The 20,866-nt window shown below is 40.0% G+C and overlaps 2 protein-coding genes across 2 annotated transcripts in view; one reads left to right on the top strand and one right to left on the bottom strand.

Moving 5' to 3' along the window:
- The window catches only part of DOCK2 (dedicator of cytokinesis 2), a 397,905-nt gene that overhangs the window by 165,694 nt on the left and 211,345 nt on the right, over positions 1 to 20,866 (top strand). Inside the window, exon 27 of the mRNA XM_072824198.1 lies at positions 8,362 to 8,457. Coding sequence (XP_072680299.1) covers positions 8,362 to 8,457 — 96 coding nt within the window. The remainder of the gene's footprint in view (positions 1 to 8,361; positions 8,458 to 20,866) is intronic.
- INSYN2B (inhibitory synaptic factor family member 2B) overlaps positions 1 to 20,866 on the bottom strand; it is a 150,398-nt gene that overhangs the window by 10,031 nt on the left and 119,501 nt on the right. The window lies entirely within an intron of this gene.

The raw sequence follows: 20,866 nt of genomic DNA, 5'->3' as shown, positions 1-20,866 counted from the left end.
GGGAGGTCTGAGGGACAGGAAGGGCCCTCCTGCCTTCACACAGGCCTGCCTGCAACACACTGTGGTCCCTGCTGTGCTGTGTCTCCATTCAGTCCCTGTGAGTGTGATTCCTTGGGTGTGTAGACGGACTTTCATTCTTTTCTAGTTGGGAAATAGTTTCATTTTCTTTATTATCATATACAATTATTATGAAAATTTCTAACAAGCCACAGTAAGTAAAATTGTCCCTTTAACCTCACATCTCTCCTTACCTCTGCTCAGGGGTACCATTATTAATGGTTAGCCATACCTTTTTTTAAGATTTTATATATTTATTTGACAGAAAGAAAGCACAAGCAGGGGGAGTAGCAGAGGGAGAGGGAGAAGGAGGCTCCCCACTGAGCAGAGAGACCCACATGGGGCTTGATCCCAGTATCCTGAGGTCACGAACCAAGCCAAAGGCAGATGTTTAAGTGACTTAGCCACCCAGGTGCCCCTTGCTGTAGGTTTCTACAGACTTTTGGGACATAGAAAAATATTTTTCAAAAACATAAATGGGCTTAGTGTGGTGCTCTGTAGTCTCTTTTTAATAAGTATATTAAAGATACCTTTCCATATCAAGGCATATCTACCTTCTCCTACTCCACTGTAGGGATAAGCTGTCATTTATATAATAGCATCCCAGATTTGGGGACATTTATCTTGCTTGCTGCATTTGGATATAAAAAAACAATACAATATGCTATAAACAGCTGTGCACACAAATGTTTGCCTTATTGTTAAATTTGGACAAATGTGCGGAATGATTTATCATCTACAAAGTACTGCTGGATCTATTCATTTCTGTGATCCTAAAAGATGGAGGCAGTGTCGGTTATAAGCCTGGACTCTAAAGAACCCTCACCTCTCACCACCATCATGCTTTGGAAAGAGCACCGAATTAGACAGAACTGAGCTTGGTTTCAGGTGTAGCCACTTAGGAGTGGATAATGCCTCGGCAAGTTACTAAACCTCTCTGATCTTCAAAGTTCATCTGGGACTTCATTGGTGTTTTTAAAAAGGTAAGAGTAAAAGCACCTGGGTGGCTCAGTTGGTTAAGTGCCTACTTTTAGCTCGGGTCATGATGCCAGCATCCTGGGATCGAGCCCCACCTCAGTCTCCCTGCTCTGTGGGGAGGCTGCTTCTCCCTCTCCCTCTGCCTGCAGCTCCTCCCTGCTTGTGTGCTCTCTCTCTCTGTCAAATAAATAAATAAAATCTTTAGGGAAAAAAAAGTAAGATTATAGCTGTCAAGTGTATATGCACGGTTCCTGGTATATAATATGACCTCAAGATTGTTTGGTAATAGCAGTGTCAGATGAGAACCTGTATCTTCTTTTCCTTTTTATTATATCTTTCTGCCACCAACTCAAACTCTCCCCTTCTTGAGAAGCCTAATTTATGGTGCAGAGACACTTATAACTGAAGCCACTGCTTAAGTCCTGCCTGGGAAATGGGAGTCACCTAGCGGGTAGGAAAGGCAGAGGTAATGGGGAATCACAAAGCCCCCTGCTGAACTTTACTGATCCCCAATTCCCACTTCTCTGTGTCCCTGGCTGCCTCTGTCACTTGCTTCACCTAATGAGGTGTTGTGCAGTTAGAATCAAGCCTTTCAGAATGGAAACTAGTTCCAACAAGAGGAAAGAAGACAGTGCTAAGCCCGGAACTCATAAGAAAATCACATTCCCTCAAGGGGCCATTGAAAGAAATGACTCTGCTGTATATGATACTGTTGCTATCTTTTGAAAGTTAGGATATTTTCTTTCTAGGTAAGTGTTTGTAGTCCCTTTGAGGTCAGAAATAAGTTTAAAAGACCTCTTACATAGAAACACAGAGCAGAGAAAAATAGTAGCCGCCATAGATTGTAATTGTTTCCCATGGTCAGAAAATGCATTATTTCTTTTTGGTTAAAAAAGAAGTCTTTGGATTTAACTCTGTATTGTGAACTTGAGATCTTCATCTTAGTACTAAAAAGACTAAGAGAAAAAGCAGGTGGAGGAGCTGGGACTGTCCTTGGCATGAACACAAGGACCAAAGCTGCTTGTGTGCTGGAGTGGAGAAAATAGTTGGCTGGACACTGCTCAGGAGAACTGTTTTTTCTTTCTTGCTCTGATGACTTTACTTGTTACTGGTCACACGACCGCTTCCCTTCTCAATGCTGAAGTTTAACTTTCTATAAAGTTAGGGGTTACCTAGAACTATTTTCAAAACCAAAGACATTTGCATTACACAATCACTTTTTTGTTGTTGTTGTTCAACATCATCACATGAACTTGCAATACTTCGAATGAAATTGGCTCACTTATAAACATTTGAACATGAAAATTCGGTGTAGATTTCCCTGTAAAGATAATATAGTAAACATAGTTACATATCTTGCTTCCTCTTGAAAACGTACTGAAATGAAAGTGAGAGGAGTTTTCTAAAGGAAAGTAGATATCATATGAGAAAGGAATAAACCACTTGGCAGACCCAGGCAAGGTCATTCATAAGCCAGCAGTGGGGAAAGCTGGGAACTCATTCAATCTAAAGCAAAGATTCCCCCCAAGTTTCAGGAAATGGTAGTACCGTGTGCCCCTGGAGGTGGGATGAAGAAGAGGAGCTTTAACAAGGAGAACCAGTTGCAAGGGTGTTTAAGAAGCAGCCTGGGGTTCCTGGGTGGCTCAGTGGTTGAGCATCTGCCCTCGGCTCAGGGCATGATTCCAGGGTCCTGGGATCTGGCTCCCTGCTCAGCAGGGAGTCTGCTTTTCCCTTATCCCTTCCCCTTGCTCATGATCTCTCTCTCACACACATGCTCTCTCTCTCAATAAATAAATAAATAAATAAATAAATAAATAAATAAATAAATAAACAAGCAAACTCTTAAAAAGAAAAGCAGCAGCCTGACTCCATGTAGCAGAATTGCTAGAGGTTTATTCTATAAAGATAAACCAGAAGGCTGGAGTAGGAAACAGCATAGTCAAAGTCAATGATGCCATGCTCAAAACAAGTTTTAAGAGTACGCATCCTGGAAGTGGAAGCCTCTAGCACCTTTGTCTAACTCAGCTCCTGGAATACTGCAGCCAGGGCTTAACCCTTTAGACGAGAGATCAGAGAATACTTACGTGGCTGTGGAATCTGAGCAGCACAAGAAGACTTGTATATATGGTATTTGAGACTCTCCAACTAGATCCCTCTACGATGAAGCTCACAAACCACAGACTGTAACTCACATGCTCAGAGTTGGTAACCAGCCTTTGAGTTACCCACCCTGATATATGAACATATCATCCACCCATTCCAGAGAACAAGGAAAAACTTGAACACAAAAGAGTGCAAAACAAGCAAACAGAAGAGAGAAGCAACTTGGAGGAAAAGAGACTTTGTGAGGCAAAGCAAACTTAAAAATAGAATTTTGAAAAATAAAAGAAGTGGCAATCAGGAATCTGAAAATGTAGTATAAAGAAACTTAAAGAACTAAAAACAATTTTTGATTCTTTTTTCCCAAGTAGCTTTTTTTTTTTTCCTTTTGGGGAATGAAAAGTTGTACTAGAGATGGGAATTTGTCATAGTTTACAAAATAAACATTGAATATTGGTCAGGCTAGAATTGTGGTATGATTGTATGGGAGAAAGAGACATGAGAAGCATGCCGGTGATTGATGGGACTAAGGGAGGAAAGAGAGTGAAGCCTTGTCTTTAATGGTGCAGAGATAACAACAGCAGAAAGAGAAAACATAGTTTATTTTTTTAAAGGTTTATTTATTCATGAGAGACAGAGAGAGGCAGAGACATAGGCAGAGGGAGACGCAGGCTCCATGCAGGGAGTTCAATGTGGGACTCGATCCGGGATCCCGGGATCACGCCCTGAGCTGAAGGCAGGTGCTCAACCACTGAGCCACCCAAGTGTCCCAAGAAAAAAATAGTTTAAAAAAGGAATAAATACAAGCATATTATCGGCAACATGGTAATAAATAACAAAATAATAACTACCTTGGCTGAAAGAGGTAAAGAAGTTTCTCTGACAAGGCGAACAGGAGGGACTTCTGTTTCATTGTGGTCATTTTCTTTTGTTAGTGAACCTTAGAAGATGTTTTTAAACTTTATAGATTTGTGGTTTTTAACTTTATAGATTTGTAACTTTGATAAAAACGAGCAAAATTTTATATCACCATCTGTTAAGTGGTCAGTATCCCTTGTATAAATGTGGAATTCTCAAATGGTTAAAAAATATCTTCTGCAATTAGATAGTGAGCACATGTTAAAGTTTTTATTTAATACATAAGGAATGAGCTGAACAAGGAGAGAACTGGTCAAAAGGATTTAGGATTCTTGATTTTTTTGTGGGAGAAGAGATGCTTATATACAATTTTCCTTAGATATAAAACAAATTTTCTATGGATCAATAGAACTATATAGCCTTTAGCAAACCAGCAAATAATAATAAAATAAAATAAAATAAAATAAAATAAAATAAAATAAAATAAACACTTTGTCATTTTTCTACAAGTTAAACTCTAATTGGACAGGACTATAACATTTCTGGTTTCTAATCAGATGTGGATGATTAATCAAAGTACATAGCTGGAGAAAGCAAGAAGACCACCCCTCTTCTTTCCCAGCCAAGTTGAGGCAGTCACAAATACTCTATTAAAAAATCATGTATCCTCATTTTGCTTAATTTCCAAGTTTTTATCTTTTTCCTAAACACTTATCATAAATATAACTTTAGACACGAAACAGTGTTATTAAGCTCTAACTAGATGCTGTTGTGTATTGTTTGCTCTAACCTGAGGACTTTTCTGTTTAAAAAAAAGAGCTTTGCATGAAATAGAGAGGTGTTAAAGACATATTAGCGCCAAAGGGACATTTTTCTACTTGACATCAAAACAAGGGTTGATAAAAATTTAAAAAGAGGGACACCTTTTGCCTAATTAATTAAATGTAAGAAAATGCTGTGTCTGTATATTATTACTTAAAATCATCTCATATGTGGTATTTCTATTAATCTGGAAACACTGTGGGAGACTAGTTGATCTGAATTGCATCCTACAAGTCCCAGGGCTGGCATAGGGCCTAAAGTAAAACATAAAGCACCCCCCCCTTTCCAGCTCTCCTGCTATGTTATATATTGGGCTTATGCATGAGAATTCATTTAAAGAAAGGACTCCAAGTTCCATCCAGATATCACAGACTATAATTATTTAAAAAAGAAAGATCACTACTATTTGCAGTGTGTTTAGATCGGATGGATTAATTCTTTGCCAGGCCTATAATGGGAAGACTGACTTTGTCTTTTCAATTATAAGTCACCGTTTAGTTTGAGCCCAGAAGACACTTTCCAAGAGATTCTCTCCACTTGTCTGGCACTGGAGCAATTAACAGTAGGTGATTTGTGGCTGCATTTTTACTGCTTAGCACAGGTTTATCATCTTGAAAGTTTTCCATTTGCATATATGCTATACATTTTTTGGGTGACATTTCGATATCATCCAGAGTTTAGATTATGTATTGCCTTGTACTGCATTTTCTGCTACGTGCTGAGAATCTGGAAACCCAGGCAAAATGCTGATGCAGACCCAGGGGAATATGAATTGCGGCCACCACTTATTGAGGGCTTACTATGTACCAACCCTTGGTATCAAGGGATTTACCTGCATTACTTTATTTATTCCTCAAACCAGTACTTTGAGGTTTCTATTGTTTGCCACATTTTATAAAGAAACTGAAACTCATACAAAGATGTTGTATGCCCAAGGTCACCCAGCTCAAATGAGCAAAACTGAGATTCAAACTCAAGTCTGTCTGATCCAAAAAAACACTCTGCTATACAACCTCTCATATTGGGAGCTTTAAGAGTGAAATGAATTGAATTTGACAATTTTACACTTTTAAATACCAAACTTCCTGAGCCGTCTAATTGCCGCTCTTTGGACTAAGATGAAATGGCTATTTAAAAGAAGCAGGGGGCAGGAGGTCAAGAGAAAAGGGGTTATATTATCTCTGTTGGTAAAGGAAGAGATGTAATCCTGGAAAAAAAAAATACCATCAAATAGAAACCATTGTATAAATTTGCAGTGGGCTTAGATTGATGAAATTGCAAATGAACGCAGAGAAGATAAGGGAGTCATGAATACATAGCAGTGAAGATTTTCTAAAAGGGAAAGAAAAGATCAGAAGTCACTGAAGGCAGTTGGAAGTTGGCTTAGTTGAAGTCAGGGTTTATCTATCTTGGTAGAGACTGACAAGGCCACAAAGCAGCGACCAGAGATCTGTGTTCCTGTTCCAGGCTGCCTGTATGTCTGACTCAGGAGTAAGCTCTGAAGCCAGGTTGCTGGGTTTGAATCCTTGTTCCCTAAATTTCTAGCTGGGTGACTCTGGACAAGTGATTTAACGTTTCTGGGCTTCAGTTTCCACATGGGAACAATGCAGATTATAATATTGCTCATCTTGTGAGAGGAGGTAAAGTGTTTGGCAAGGTGCCAGGTATTTAGTAAGCACTCACAAATGTTAGCATTATTGTTATTACCGTAGGCATCAGAGTCACATAATGTAAGAGGTACGAGATTGTAAGTCAGTAAAAAGGCTTGAAGAAATAGAGGAGAAGGAAGTCAGGAGAGATGCTGAGTGGCAGCCGAGAAGTGAAGGGAGATGTTCTTTCCCTTAGCCCTGAGCAGATGTGGGGAAAGGGCTGGGTGGTGGGGGTGGTGGGAGCTCACCTAATCTAGCAAGAGAATTTTACAAGAGATTGAGGTCTTGTGGGACCGAATGGAGCATGAGAACTTGTTTCTATGAAATATATGCTGTGATGGAAGTCTTACTGGTGAGCTCCAGAGGGCTGGAGAATCTGGGATTATGGCCAAAGTGTAGAAAAAGCAAGTGTGGGGCAGAGAGAGGAAGGAAGCAAACTCTGGGTTATTTATCTTTGGATGACAATAGTCACATTGGAGGGGAGGGGGGCTTTTTAATAAGCTCATTTTCTTTCTTTTTCCTGCCCTCCCCTGACTGTGAGTCTATTTTCCTTTCTTTGATTACATTAAGAGACGAAATACAGTTGAGTTGAATGTAGCAAAGGTTAATGAGGTGCTTATGAATGACTATGAATAATAATCTGCTTTTTAAGCCACCATATTTCTTAAACATTTTGTTTATGTCAGGCTCTGACTGGGTCCTGGAGACATAGGCTGTTCCCAAATTCCAGCTTGCATTTCCAGGGCTTCATAGTGTGTTGTGTCACGATTCTCAGCCATCAGAATAACCTACATAAAATTCAGAAATTAGTGATGCCCAGGCTAGTTCTCAGACCCACAGAATCTCGTGCAGTGATATAAGGCAAGTTCATTGTTCCAGAATTACATATGTCAGTTTTAAGTCCATATCAATCTTGAAAGACTAGTGAGAAAACCTTCCATAATTTGTAGATGACGAAGTTGAGGCTCAGAGAGGTTAAGTTATAAGTGAGAACACGCAGCTGGTAAGGGCAGACTTGGGATTCAGACCTAGAGTGGCTGATCTTAAAATCCTAAAGCCTTTCCACTTAGCCATGACCACCCTCCTAGGAGTGCATAGATGAAATACTGTGCCTTAAGGGTATGCTAGTTAAAGGATTTGAGAATGTAGTGAATCTGCTCTATAAATATGCCTGAAACCCTTGCCCATCATGGCAAATCCTCAAAAGGCATTGGCAAGTTCTAACCAAGATTCAGAGGCTTTGTATTTAAAGAGGGTACCCTATAAATATTACAACCAGGCTCACCATGGATTTCCCCCAAGATAGATCATGTAGCTTCTACTATATAGGCTCTCCCTTGGCTATAGTTTCCATCACATAAGCCCACGCCCGGACTCCAGAAACACTGCCTTCTCTACTTGTCCCTTTAGCTCAGCGGTAATAGCGACTTCCTTCTATTGCTAATCCCTAGGTTATCTTGTTTTGTGACTCAGCTTTTTCATCACCCTTATAACCAATTTCCTGCAGCAAATTCCCTTCTTATTCAGGTCAGATTCTGACTGTTACACTTATGAAGAAACCAAGATTCAGAGAAGTAGCCAATAGCACAATAATTCTGCAGTTGTAATCTAAAACAAAAGTTTCTGATTCCAGAGTTTAAGCTCTTAATCCCTACCTTATATTTAGTAAAATTTAGCGAAATTTAGTGAAATTCCTGGAGCCCTGTGCCAGATGGTGATGGCTGTGGGATTATGATCACAACAACTACAATGATGATGGTGGTGGTACTGGTGTTGGCACTGGTGGTAGTGGTGGTAGAGGTCTTGGTGATCACCATGTCTGACCATTGTTGTATGTTCTTTGGAAGAGATGTGCAGTACAATGTCTGGTTGTCATATAGACGTCTCTGTGTTACAGGCCTTCACCTACCACCATATCCAAGAAATCATGGTCCAGCTTCTTCGTACAGTGAACCGGACGGTCATCACGATGGGGCGGGATCATGTTCTGATTGTGAGTAGTTCTCTTCCTCTTGTCAAACATTTCAAACTGTTCAGGGTCAAGGAATGGATTTTCTGGAATGCCAGGTCATGTCCGACACCTGGTGCCAATTGATCTTTGTTTTAGAATATGATAGATTTTTTCTCATCTGAGTTGGGATAAAATGAGAGTTAGCTCAAGTTCCTGAAACAAAACAAAACTTAAGACTTGTCCACCAAGTTGAGTGTACCAGTGGGTTGGGATGTCACTGGTAAAGGCGGACGACTGAGAGAAGCTGTTTGTAAGTGGGCCGGAGAGAATTCTCCACATTCACATCCACCTCTCTCAGAGTCCTGTGAGCTTCTTTTTCTAAGCAGATTCATTGTATAGTAACTCTGTCCACAGATGTTAGTTAATTCAAGTCACTGCTAAGTTTTGGGTTAGCCTTTTGCACAAATGCTATATTCTGAAGATCAGGAGATTCCTGCCTCATTAGTCTGATTATTTTCTCTCTCCAGACAGAGTCCATCTCTGACCCTTTAGCCTTTCCCCATCTTGCTTTAAACCATGGGCCAGAAACAATGTCTACAGGGGCCAGTTACCAATGTAAATGAGTATATTCATCTGTGTCCCTCCTCTGCTCAAAGTCACCAGTCGTTCCCCATCTCACTTGAAATAAATCCAAACCATCGTTAAGGCCTGAAGTGCCCTCTGCCCCATTTCTCCCACACATAAAACATGATTATATTTTCTGTTCCTTCAGCTTGACCTATCTTCTCCTCAGATCTGAGGGCTTTTTTCCTCATGTAAATCAGATCGTGGCTCAGATGTCACCTAATTAACAAGACTTCCTTGCCCTGATTACCCTGTCTGAAATATCCAGCACCTCTCCATCCTCTTTTAATCTCTACACATAACTTGTTTCTTAATACTTATCACCACCTGAAATATGAATATATCCCTTGATTGATTGTCTTGCTCTCCTTGTAAGAATATGAGCTCCAGAATATAAGGACTTCATTGGTTTTGTTCATTTGTATCTCCTGACCCTTCAATAGTGCCCTGCATATAGTGGGTACTTGATAAATATTTGTTGAATGAATGAGTGAATGAATGAATGAAGTATATCAGACAGGGACTCTAATGCTTAATGAGGACAAATGTTTCTCAGCTGTGATTGATTAATACCATTTGGAATTGGGTCATACAGTTGCCAGAATTCCCAACTTCTCAACAGAAACTGAAAATATGAAATTTCCTGATATTTAAGTGTTGGCAGCTAATAAAAAACATATTTATAAATATTCTCTGAGCCCCAAACAGCTGGATTCAGCTTTCAGGAATCCAGTTTGGGATCTCGGTGAGGTTTGGAACGTTGATTGTTGATACACTACAGTCCTGCTTCATGGATACAGAACATAAGGCACTGAGTGTTATAGTTGGGCAAGGATTTGATCCCGAGAAGGAGCGGAGTGTAGCAATTTTCTTTAGGCCCATTTGGTTCTGTTCAGTCATGTCAATGCATGTTTACTTAATGTATACTGTGTACATTTAAAGCAGTGGTGACATCCATAGAAAATGCCAGCAGGGTCAGGTGCTCCTGCCTTCCTGTGGCAGATAGCCATGGAAATTGGTCTTTGCCATTTGTTTCACTTCCCATCCTTCCACCTTAGAAGTATCTACATTTCTTATTCAATTACAAGCTTCCATATCTGTGGTTTCCATAACACCCTTTAGATAAGCATTTATGATTTCCCTAATCTTTATTCCTTTTCTTTGGAGCCAGACCCAAAGATGATCAATCCATTTGGCTTATTCTGTATATAGCAGGTCTTAACTCTCTGTCTCTCCTTTAAAACAATCATCCTTTGAAACAGTGCCTGGATCATAGGAAGCGCCAAATAACTGATGTCTGATTATTTTCCTTTCTGTCTGGTACAATGTGTCTTTAAGTCCTTTTGCATTAACGACACAGGCAAGTGAGCATAGTTTGGCCCTCAAGCACTGTGGCCTGTTGTCTGAGACTTTCATTCAATGCTCTGCCCTGGTTACTCTCCTTTCCAGTACACATTCCTCACTGCTGCCCCCTTCATCTTTGCCAGGACTCTTCTCTATTCTGGAATATTCTGTGGGTCCCCACTGTCTACAAAATTAAGTCTTAAATGCACTAGCCCAACCATTCTCAGCTTCTGTGATCTGGCCACAACCACATTTCTCAGCTTTTTCATCTACTGTTTTCCATCCAAATATTCAGCCAAAGTGGATGTTTGGATATTGCCCAAACAGGCCTGGTGTTTTCTCACTCATGCCACTTTCTTTTTCTTTTTAATATTTTTTAATGATTTTATTTATTTATTCATGATAGACATGGGGGGGTGTGTAGAGACACAGGCAAGGGAGAAGCAAGCTCCATGCTGGGAGCCCGATGCAGGACTCCATCCAGGACTCCAGGATTGCGCCCTGGGCCAAAGGCAGGCGCTAAACTGCTGAGCCACCCAGGGATCCCCCCTCATGCCACTTTCTTTGTCTGGAATTCCTTAGTGTGCCACCTCAATCTGTTGGAATCCTACCTAGTCTTCAGGATCCAGCATAAATTCACCCCTTAGGAAGCTGCTCAAATCTCACCAACCTGGTCAGGAACTCCCTACCACTTCTAAATTACACAGCTTGCTTGCTTTTCTCTTTCTTTCTTTCTTTCTTTCTTTCTTTCTTTCTTTCTTTCTTTCTTTCTTTCTTTCTTTCTTTCTTCTTCTTCTTCTTCTTCTTCTTCTTCTTCTTCTTCTTCTTCTTCTTCACTTTCTTTCTTTTCATTCTTTTAGTTTCATTGCAGTGAAATTTACATGCTTTAAATTTTAACCCATTTAAGTATTCAGTTTGATGAGTTTTAGTAAATGTATAGTGGTGCAACCAGGACTGTAAATCAGTTGCTAACATTTCCTTCATTGCTGAAAGTTCCATTTGCAATCTGTCTGCATCCCATCCCATCTCCAACCTCTATCCCAGCCCTAAGCAACCACTCCTCTACTCCCTGTCTCTATAGATTTGCCTTTTTTGGAAATTTCATATAAGTGAAATCATGAAATTTGACGTCTTTTGTGTCTGGCTTCTTTCCTTAGCATACTGTTTTTGAAGTTCATCCATATTTTAGGATGTATCAGTACTTCATTCCTTTTTAATTGCTGAATGGTATTACACTGTACAACTATGTCACACTTTGTTTATCCATTCTCTAGTTGAGAGATATTTGAATTGTTTCCAACTTTTGGCTATTAGAAATAATGTTGCTCTGAATATTCACATAACAAACTTTGTGTGAACATGTTTTAATTTCTTTTGTGTAGGTATCTAGAAATGGAATTGCTAGGACAAATAGGAAGTGTATATCTAACTTTATGAGAAAGTACCAAGCTGTTTTCCATAGTGGCCATTTTATATTCCCATAAGTAATATCAGGGTTCTAGTTTATCTTCATCCTCACCAATACTTAATATTGTCAGTCTTTCAGATTTTAACAATTCTAATGGATTTATAACAATTCTAGTGGTGTCTCATTGTGGTTTTAATTTGATGACTAATAATAATGAACATCTTTCTATGTATTCTCCCTCTCTCTCCTTTTCTTTTATTTATTTATTTTTTTGAGACACTTCTATCTATGAACTTGCCAAAGATAGGTCCTCTCTTATACCACAGAACTTTTAAGGCTTGGACCTTTCTATAAAACGGGGTAAAAATAGACCTTCCTCATAAAGCTCCTATGGGAGTTAAATAAAATAACACATGAAAAGCATTTGCACTTGTGTTTCTTGTATATAATATTCATTTATTTATTCATTCACTATTTTATGAGGACTTCTTACATATTCAGCACAAAGACTCAGAAATGAGTTGGCTTGAGAAAACCATGACCTCCTTCGATGGGATGTCTCTCAAATACCTCGGACTCATTATGTCCCAAACACAACTTATCACCAGCCCTCTGGAGCCTGCTCCACACTCTCCCTTCATTTAGGACCCCAGTTTATGGTACTGACCTCCTGGAACTATAGGGGAGCTACCCTTGACTTATCCCTCTTACTCACCTGCCTGCCTTTCTAGCCTCCCACTAAATCTTGCTGTTTTCTGCACCTATGGCTTCGATCCCCAATTGCCTGACTCCCCCATTTGTCTCAGAGCCTCTGTACACTCTCAGTCATTGGGCTTATTGTACTTTGTCCATTATAGGGTTATTTTCTGTCTCTGTGGTCCAGCCTCCCTACATTCTGTGGATGTTCTTTTGGGGGCAGGGATCATGTTTTATTCTTTTATCCTCAGCTTCTGGCAATGTGCCTGGTATACTGTGGGTACCCAATAAATGTTTGTTAAGCAAATGAGTGAAATAATCCTTAGAAGTGCTGTGTTATTCCTTCATGTATTTGTATATGTCTTTCTCTCGGTTTGGAATACTTTTCCTTCTCCGAAGAATGTTTTCCTTAGGTATCAGGAACCCATATCCCAGGGAGTATGGGAGCAATATAAGGAATTGCCTGTTCATACTTTCCCTTTTTGCTGGACTGATTCCAGGAGCTTTGCAGAGGTTCTAAGTTGCAAGCTATGTCATTAGTCTCAGTGACTCTTGAGTTTGTTGGTATAATTACTACAACAAGAGTGCTGAGTGGGGAGCACTGGAGGTGTGTAAAAAGCATACCTCACTAGGAATAGGAACGTGCCTGAACTAGAAGGAATAAGCAGGTTTTTCTTAAGATGTAGCTTCATTTTCATAAAATAGTCCTTTCCAGCACTTCTTAGACTAGAAGTATCTCCTCCAAATTAAAAAAAAAAAAAAAAAAAAAGATGTTGGAAAGTAATTACTCAGAGGTCAGGAGTCCCTGTCTTAGTGCTGAAGGCCCCAATTTAATTTCAAATTGAAATTTGACAAGAAGTAGAGAGCCCCATTCCAGCCATCACTTTCAATTTTCCAGATACAGTTTTTATTGGTCAGTTTCCATTGCTTGGGAATATTAAACAACAAATATTTATGGCAAACAGCAGACTGGCCTACTACTTCTGAAATCCTGAGTGGACCTTGAGTGGACGGGGGGTAGCTGGTTGTTAGCATGTCATTATGCAGGATTAAATAGTGACTTTACTTTTTTTTATTTGTATGAATAGGAACATTATGATGAAAGGTGTTAGCTATTAAAATTACAGGAACCATAGGGCTAGGATGGATCACTTCTTGTGCACAGTACATTGTAATTATCATTTGCTGGAAATAACCACTCCTGATTTTTTCTGTAAATTGCTTGCCTAAACAATGAATTGTTGATGGTGACAAATGAGCAAAAAGAAATTTTACAAAAACAAAAAAACTTTTGCATGACTGCTGCACTCTCTTTGCTAGAGTACAATTAATCAGATGTACATTTATTTACTATAGTTACCAAGGAGTTTGACTTTGAGGCTGAGAAAGGCAGCATAGTTTGGTGGAAAGGACAATTTGGATAAGAGAGAACAGGAGAATTTTTTTTAATTTAAATATAATTAAATACAGTGTTATATTAGTTTCTGGTGTACAATACAGTGATTCAACAATCCCATACATTACTCAGTGCTCATCAAAGTAAGTGCACTCTCAATGCCCTTTATCTATTTCACCCATACCCCTACCCACCTCCCCTCTGGCAACCACCAGTTTGTTCTCTGTCTTTAAGAGTGAACCGGAGAAATTTTCCATATGTGTCCTCCAGAGTTGGCTCTGTGACTTTATGCCAGTGTCCCTATATCCCTATAGACCTTGGTTTCTTCTGTGCAATGAACTGTATCATTTTTGAGATCTTTCTCATATATCTAAGGTTTCTGATTTGGCCAATGCCTATTCTCTTTTTCCATCTTCCAAGATCCCGAGTCAGAGACATAAACAGATTTTGCTTCATGTGCCAACTCTGGTGGCTTGGTAATGGCTGCCTGTAGTACAGCACTGAGAAAGACACAAAGGCTACATCTTATCTCAGGGAAAGAAGTACCAATTACTGATGTCTGTCATAGGCATAAGATTAGAGAACAGTGATATATGCAAAATACTTGCAAATATTATGTATTGACTGAAATCACTGGTGTTTTTCCGGCCCAGTCGAAAAGCTCTTGTAGAAGTTTCTGCATATTTTTTTTTTTTTTTTGAGAAGGCTGTGTTATAAGAGCAAAAGAGTAAGGGGGGCAAAAGCCCTACTTAATCTGAGAAGTTAACATTTTACCAGGTTTCTATGTGCTACTTGTCATATTTTATTCAATGTAAGATGCACCATGATTTTATGTGCCCATTAGAAAGAGAACATGCTACCAATTGAACTGTGACACAGGGGCTTATTATTGCATTGATTGTAATCTGCAGAGACGTTTAAAAAAAAAGTTGGATTGGAAATCACTACCGTGTGATAGAGCATATCTTTGAGTCCTCACAGGTAATTATCATTACATATCCCATGGTTTGGGAGAATAGGCTGACTGGACACCAGAAGGTGAAAGCATCATGGCCAAAGTCACACAGCTAGTGGCAAGATGGGACATAAACTGAGGATGCCTGACATCAAAGTGAGTGTCTGTTGCTCTGTGCCATTGGTCTTGGAGCAATGCAAGGAAAACTCTCCAGACTCATTTGTGTAGGTGAGGGGCTATCTCAGGGAACCTTCCCTGGACAGTGCATCCTGCTGCTGACTGCTCTATAGAAGGCTATCCCCTGTGTCTGGCTTCCTTAGTGCTGAGGATGGACAATCTCATAGGGAGAATTAACCAGGGAACTTAAACACTGCCAGAAATTCTTGGAAGGAAAACAATCTGGTAATTTTGTTGAAATTGGGATCTAGCTTTTATTTCGGGTAATTAAAATAAGCCTCTGGGTGATATATTTTGGGCCTAATTACCCCTGTTTTCGCAGAGGAGTCTATTGAGTGATTAAATAAAGGTAAATGCAGTTGGCATCATGCCAGCTCTGGAAATTCAGAGCAGTTCGTTCAACAAGGAAAAAAAAAGTGGAAATCACCTTATCCTCCATTGCTTTACCTCACAATAGCACTGAAGACTCCATAAAACACCTGAGTCATCAGAGAGCCAGGCTTTCAAATCTCTGATCTCACTTTCTGAATAGCAAATGGCCCACCCACATGCCCACTCTCTGACACACTTTGAGCCCACAGACTCCATGATGCTTGTGCAGGGGCCACAGCAAGATAGTTGGTGCCAATTCCACCCAACCCTGTCCCATGGAGAGGAGGTTAAGGACAGTCTAAGACATGAGGATGTGAGGTTCTGCACCAGAAGTAGTTAGCTGACTCACTCAGCAACCCAATACTTTGTTAACAAACAATATTTCTGTGTGCAGCTTGTCTCCACGCTCTTGAGCAGACCACCAAGTTCTAGGTCTAAAGGCCTCTCAAATCCAAATCTTTTCTCCACCACCAATGCCAGTAATCCAGATTTGGCCATGACTATCTTTCTCTGCTGCTGCTGCTGCAGCTGCTAACAAGACACACTGTCTCCTTTCTTGTCCCTTTTGAATTCTTCACATTGTAGCCCATGTGGTCTTATAAAGTAGAACTTTCCTGGTGAGAAAACATCAATGGCCCCACAATGACCAAAGATAAAGGCCCAGCTGCTCACCATGGCCTTCACTGTGCCCAATATGAGGGCCTGCCTCTTTCCCCTATACTCCTTACCTCCCACTCTTGTGCTAACTTGATGGAACTGCTCTGTTAGTTACTGAATGTTCCTTTTTTCCTTTGCATTCCATTCCAAATGGCATTTGCATGACATTCCCTCTGCCTAGAATATACTCCTTTTACCCTTCTTGACAAAATCTCCTCATACACTCCTCTTTCTCCTTCATGTCTTGGCCTCAGAGGCACATCTTGACCCATTTCCACTCATGTAAGTTGGGACCTCTCTGCTCTCTTCAGCCTGAACCTGCCTCATGTACTCATCATACTGTCATGAGAACATTCTTTCTAGCACTACAGAAGAATATCTTCATCACTTCTGCATCTATAGGAAATACTGGCATATAGGATGACCTCAGTGAACACCTGCTGAAGAAATGGAATATTTCTGATATCTGTTTTACTTACATACAAACCATCATTATTTTTCTTAACATGCAAGTGTTACCATTATCATCCTTATGACATGATTAGGATAGGAGGTAAGAGAAGACAGAGAATTGTTATTGAATATTTGAACAAAATGGAATGAATTGGAGGGAGGATGTATTCATTCTCTTCAGAGGATGTATATGTTGGTGATAATTACAATGAACATTTCTAGGGTACTTACTGTGTGGCACTTTGATCTGTGAGGTTGACAAAAATTATGATCCCCTTTCAGAAAGGAAAGAGTGATCAGAGGGTTTAAGCCTCTTGTCCAGCATCATATGCCAGATAAGGAGGAAGATAGAGTCCAAATCCAGGTCTATAGAGTTCAAAGGCACCATTTTAAGCCTTTCACTCTACATAACTGGGACATTGATTTTATGAGATAAAACTTGAGAAATATTAAGAAAGTAAATGTGTATATATGTGTTAGGGGGAGATCAGCTTAAGAAAAAGAACAAACATTATACAAGAGACCTGAAATTTCAGTTGATAAATAAGGCATGGCATCATTAGCTTGGGGTAGCTTAGTTGCTGCGTGATCTGGTCCTGTGGAGGGTGCTCTTGTGGGTGGGGAGGCTTTGTTTTATTTATTTTTATTTTTTATTTTTGGAGGCTTTGTTTTAATAAGGATATTGGTAATTGTATATGAAGGAGTACATGGCCTAAAATATTAATGCAAAAAAAAATGGATTAGTGTCCCAACTTCCAAAGAACCCATAGCAGGTATACACAGAAGTTAGTTACTGAGGTAGACTTCATACAATTGGGTCTAGTTCTTGAATGACATGAAAAATTTGAATAGGTGGAGAAGAAGGGTTAGGGGTTGGTAAGAAGGAAAGGCATTTCTTGCCTTATCTTTGTCTTACGGTCTGTGAAATCTCTCATTCCTCAAGTTCATCTTTCTTCAGTGACCTCATTGTTCTTTGTCCATTTTTCAATGAAAGCATTACCATATCATAATAGAATTTCCTCTTCACCTATCTATGTTCCACAGTAGACCAAGATTCTAGAGGAAAGGGACTGTATCCCATTTTCTTTGGGGTTCCTGTCCATAGGCTGAGGGTTAGGCAGGTGGCAGGCATTTTACTCAAGCTATGGGAGTAAATGAATGGAAAGAACAAACTAATTGAAAGTATAGATTGATGTCTAGCTTTAAAAGAATTCTGGTTTAAAAAAATAAGACAAGAGAAGATTTGTTACATATCAAACTTTCATATAAAACTTTTCTGTGTAAAATTCCCAAATATTTACTAGCCCTGTATGGTAGGATTCTTTCAGACAGATCAAAGTTTCAGAACTGGGGCATTAAAGAAGAGCTGGTTTCATTCTCTAAATCTTTCTTCTATTCCATGATGAGCCACAGAGATGGGAATTGAGTGGAACTATGAGGTTCCTAAATTTGTTAAAACGGCTACTGCATCCTTCCTGGTCTGCCTAGTCAAGCAGACCTCTGCTATGAGGACAGAATGCTCCTGGGTAATAAGCACACCCTTGCTGCTGCTGCCGTGACAGTCTTGCATATGGCACTGGGACATGTGCTTTATGGTTTTTCAGGGGAATCAAGCTGAAGCCCTGGAGAAGCTGGCGCCTATGGTGAAGCCTCCACTGGCAAGGAGCATAGGAAATATGCTGCTGCTGGCAGCACCCAGCAGGGAGAGAGAGGCGAGTTTGGGAATTGTAAGATGAGTACTTAGGAAATGTATGACTGGTACATCATCATCTTAATGAAATTACTTCCAAATATCTTAATGCCTTTTAGCTTCTATAAGTGGAGCTGGACAGATCTGATTTTGAAAAAGTTATTTACCTTTAATAAAAGGTAAGACTTCACTTTTATCTCCTGTACCATTATCTGGCACTGGGAGAGAGGACAGCCTTTTCTTGTCTTTGGGGAACTCTGGAAATTTTAGAACTTTAGAACGTCTGCCATTTGGGCATTGACTGAGCACTCCTCTGCCCAACATTGCTTTTTAAGGGCAATGGGGTTGGGGCACAAAGTCTATAGTTTGAAAGGCTTTTGCTAGCTAGGACCTGCTACTCTTTTTTTTTTTAAGGAGCAAGGAGGCCTTATCCCAGGGCTAGGAGGTCTCTTCACTTCACAGTTCTGCTCCTTGGTGCCCTTATCTGTTGAATGGGGCTAATAATAATTATTACCTGTCAATCCCATAGTGAGAATTGAATAAAGAGGTCTGTGTAAAGCTTGTAGCACAGAGTTTACCGCCTAGCAGGTCTTTGGTAAATAGGAGCCATTATTATTCTCCTTCAGTGCTGGAGTCTTCTCTTGCTTTGATGCAAGTGTTGTGAATCAGATGACAAACTATTTTGTGGCCCTGGCTTTGGATCTCTCCTGGATTTGGGAATTATTTTTAAGCTATTACTATAGCTGGGCTGTGAATAAAGCCCCCTTGAGAGGAAACTGGCCACCATATGTCTGCTGCAAAGGCTTGAGTCCCAAACTAGAAGGAAAAATCCCATAAAAGAGGGTCTTTCTCTGGGCATATTGTTGAGGAACTGGACCTTCCCTGTGAGAAACCCTGTTGGCACAACCTCCAATACAGCAGGCTTCCCCTACAGGAGTTCAGTCCATGCTTTTCTGTCTGAGGTGTTGGCCTTCTAAAGAGACTCAAAGAAATCAATTCAATAAAATGACCCTTCAAGATCAGAACCCCTTTTTCTAGATTTATGCTATATTCATAAAATGATGCATCTGTGCAGTCATTAAATATTGATGATGATTTTTTCATTAACATGAGGAAATTCTAGGTCTTAAATATAGAGAGTCAGAGAACCCTAACAACAATAAGAAAGTCATCAGGGACCCTAAAGGCCAGGGAAGAGAAGATTATCAGAGTCCCTAGATCTCCCAGAGGTCAGGACTGGAGGCCTACTCTGAAGCTAAAATTATGTTAGTATCTTCTGTTTAAGCGACACATGATTTGTACATTTCTGTAGCTTCACTTTTTCTAAAATGATTTCGCTTTCCGTTTATAATCAGGAAAAAAAAACCACTCAAACACTATTTCTTTAAAAATAGGAATTAATGAGATAGTCAAACTTAGTGAAGCATTTTCATGTATATAATTTTACTTTTCTTCTAACCAGCCTGTGAAGCCAGAAAGGCAGATGGTTTCATTTTAAAGACAGATGTGGGGGATGGAGGTGAAAGTACTTTTTCAAAATTGTGCATAAAATAAGGAGCAGAAGTCAGGGCTCCTGGCTTTGTTCTGGTCTCTCTACCATGGGCTGTTTTTTCTCTTAACATTTTCATCTTCTTATTTTCTCCCAGTTCATTTGACAAACATATATGAAGCATTTACAGCATCTCGGGCAATGTGATAAACACCTAGAAGGAGGTAGAGATGCAGAAAATTTCTGTCCCCCGGGACTTTGTTCCCTGGTGGAGATATGCATGAGAGATTGACAAAAGAAATGTCAAGATAATATAAGCAGCAGCCTGTTTAAAGCGCCATGAGTACTCGGAGGACGGAGTGACTAATCCCATAGCAGGGGCGGGGGATGATCAGAAAAAGTTACAGAGAGGAGGTGACATTTAAATTGCAACTCACTGTCTGCCATAGGAGTTAAGAGCCCAAGCTCCCAAGTTTGGCAGACCTGAACAACTCCAGCCTTCACCACCTTACATTTATAGGCTTGGACACATTACTTATATCCTTCCAAGCCTCAATTATTCTCCTGGAAAATGGGGCAATTGTAAGCTACCTTGAAATAAATCAGTTAATGGAAGCAAAGCATTATTTAATAACAGCCCATTTAAACTTCAAGAAACTAGAGCCTTTATTATCATAATTAGTAGTAATATGGCTAATACTCATTTATTTTCCCCCAAATGAAAATTATTTCCCATGATAGATAGGTATCGGAACAATGTCCCAAATAGAGGGAACAGCAGTGCTAAGTCACTGATATGCTATAAATAGCCTGAGACTTTTTTGGAAGTGGCAAGGAGGCGGGCATAGAGGGAAGTAGAGTAGTAGGAAGTTAGGCAACACATACTAGGTTGGAGTCAGATTGTAAGGAATCTTGTTTGCTGTGGGAGGAATGTTAGGTACTAGGATGGTGGTGGGGTTCTATTAGAGATTTGGAAGCCAGGAAACAGTCAGATATGTGTCTAAGAGAGATCCCCAGGCAGCTGGGAAGGGGCTGGATCTGAGGGAGCTGGAAAATATAAGAGAAAGTAGCCCTTGAAAGCCAGTGCAGTGCAGGGTTCTATGTGGAACAGACAAAGGCTCATCATGGTGAAATCATTTGTTTCAGTTAAACAACACCTCCTGCACTTAAAGACTTCATAAGGTAAGGAA

This window comes from Canis lupus, chromosome 4, assembly GCF_048164855.1.
Source record: "Canis lupus baileyi chromosome 4, mCanLup2.hap1, whole genome shotgun sequence".
Taxonomy (NCBI): Eukaryota; Metazoa; Chordata; class Mammalia; order Carnivora; family Canidae; genus Canis; species Canis lupus.
This window is presented reverse-complemented; position numbering and strand designations above follow the sequence as displayed.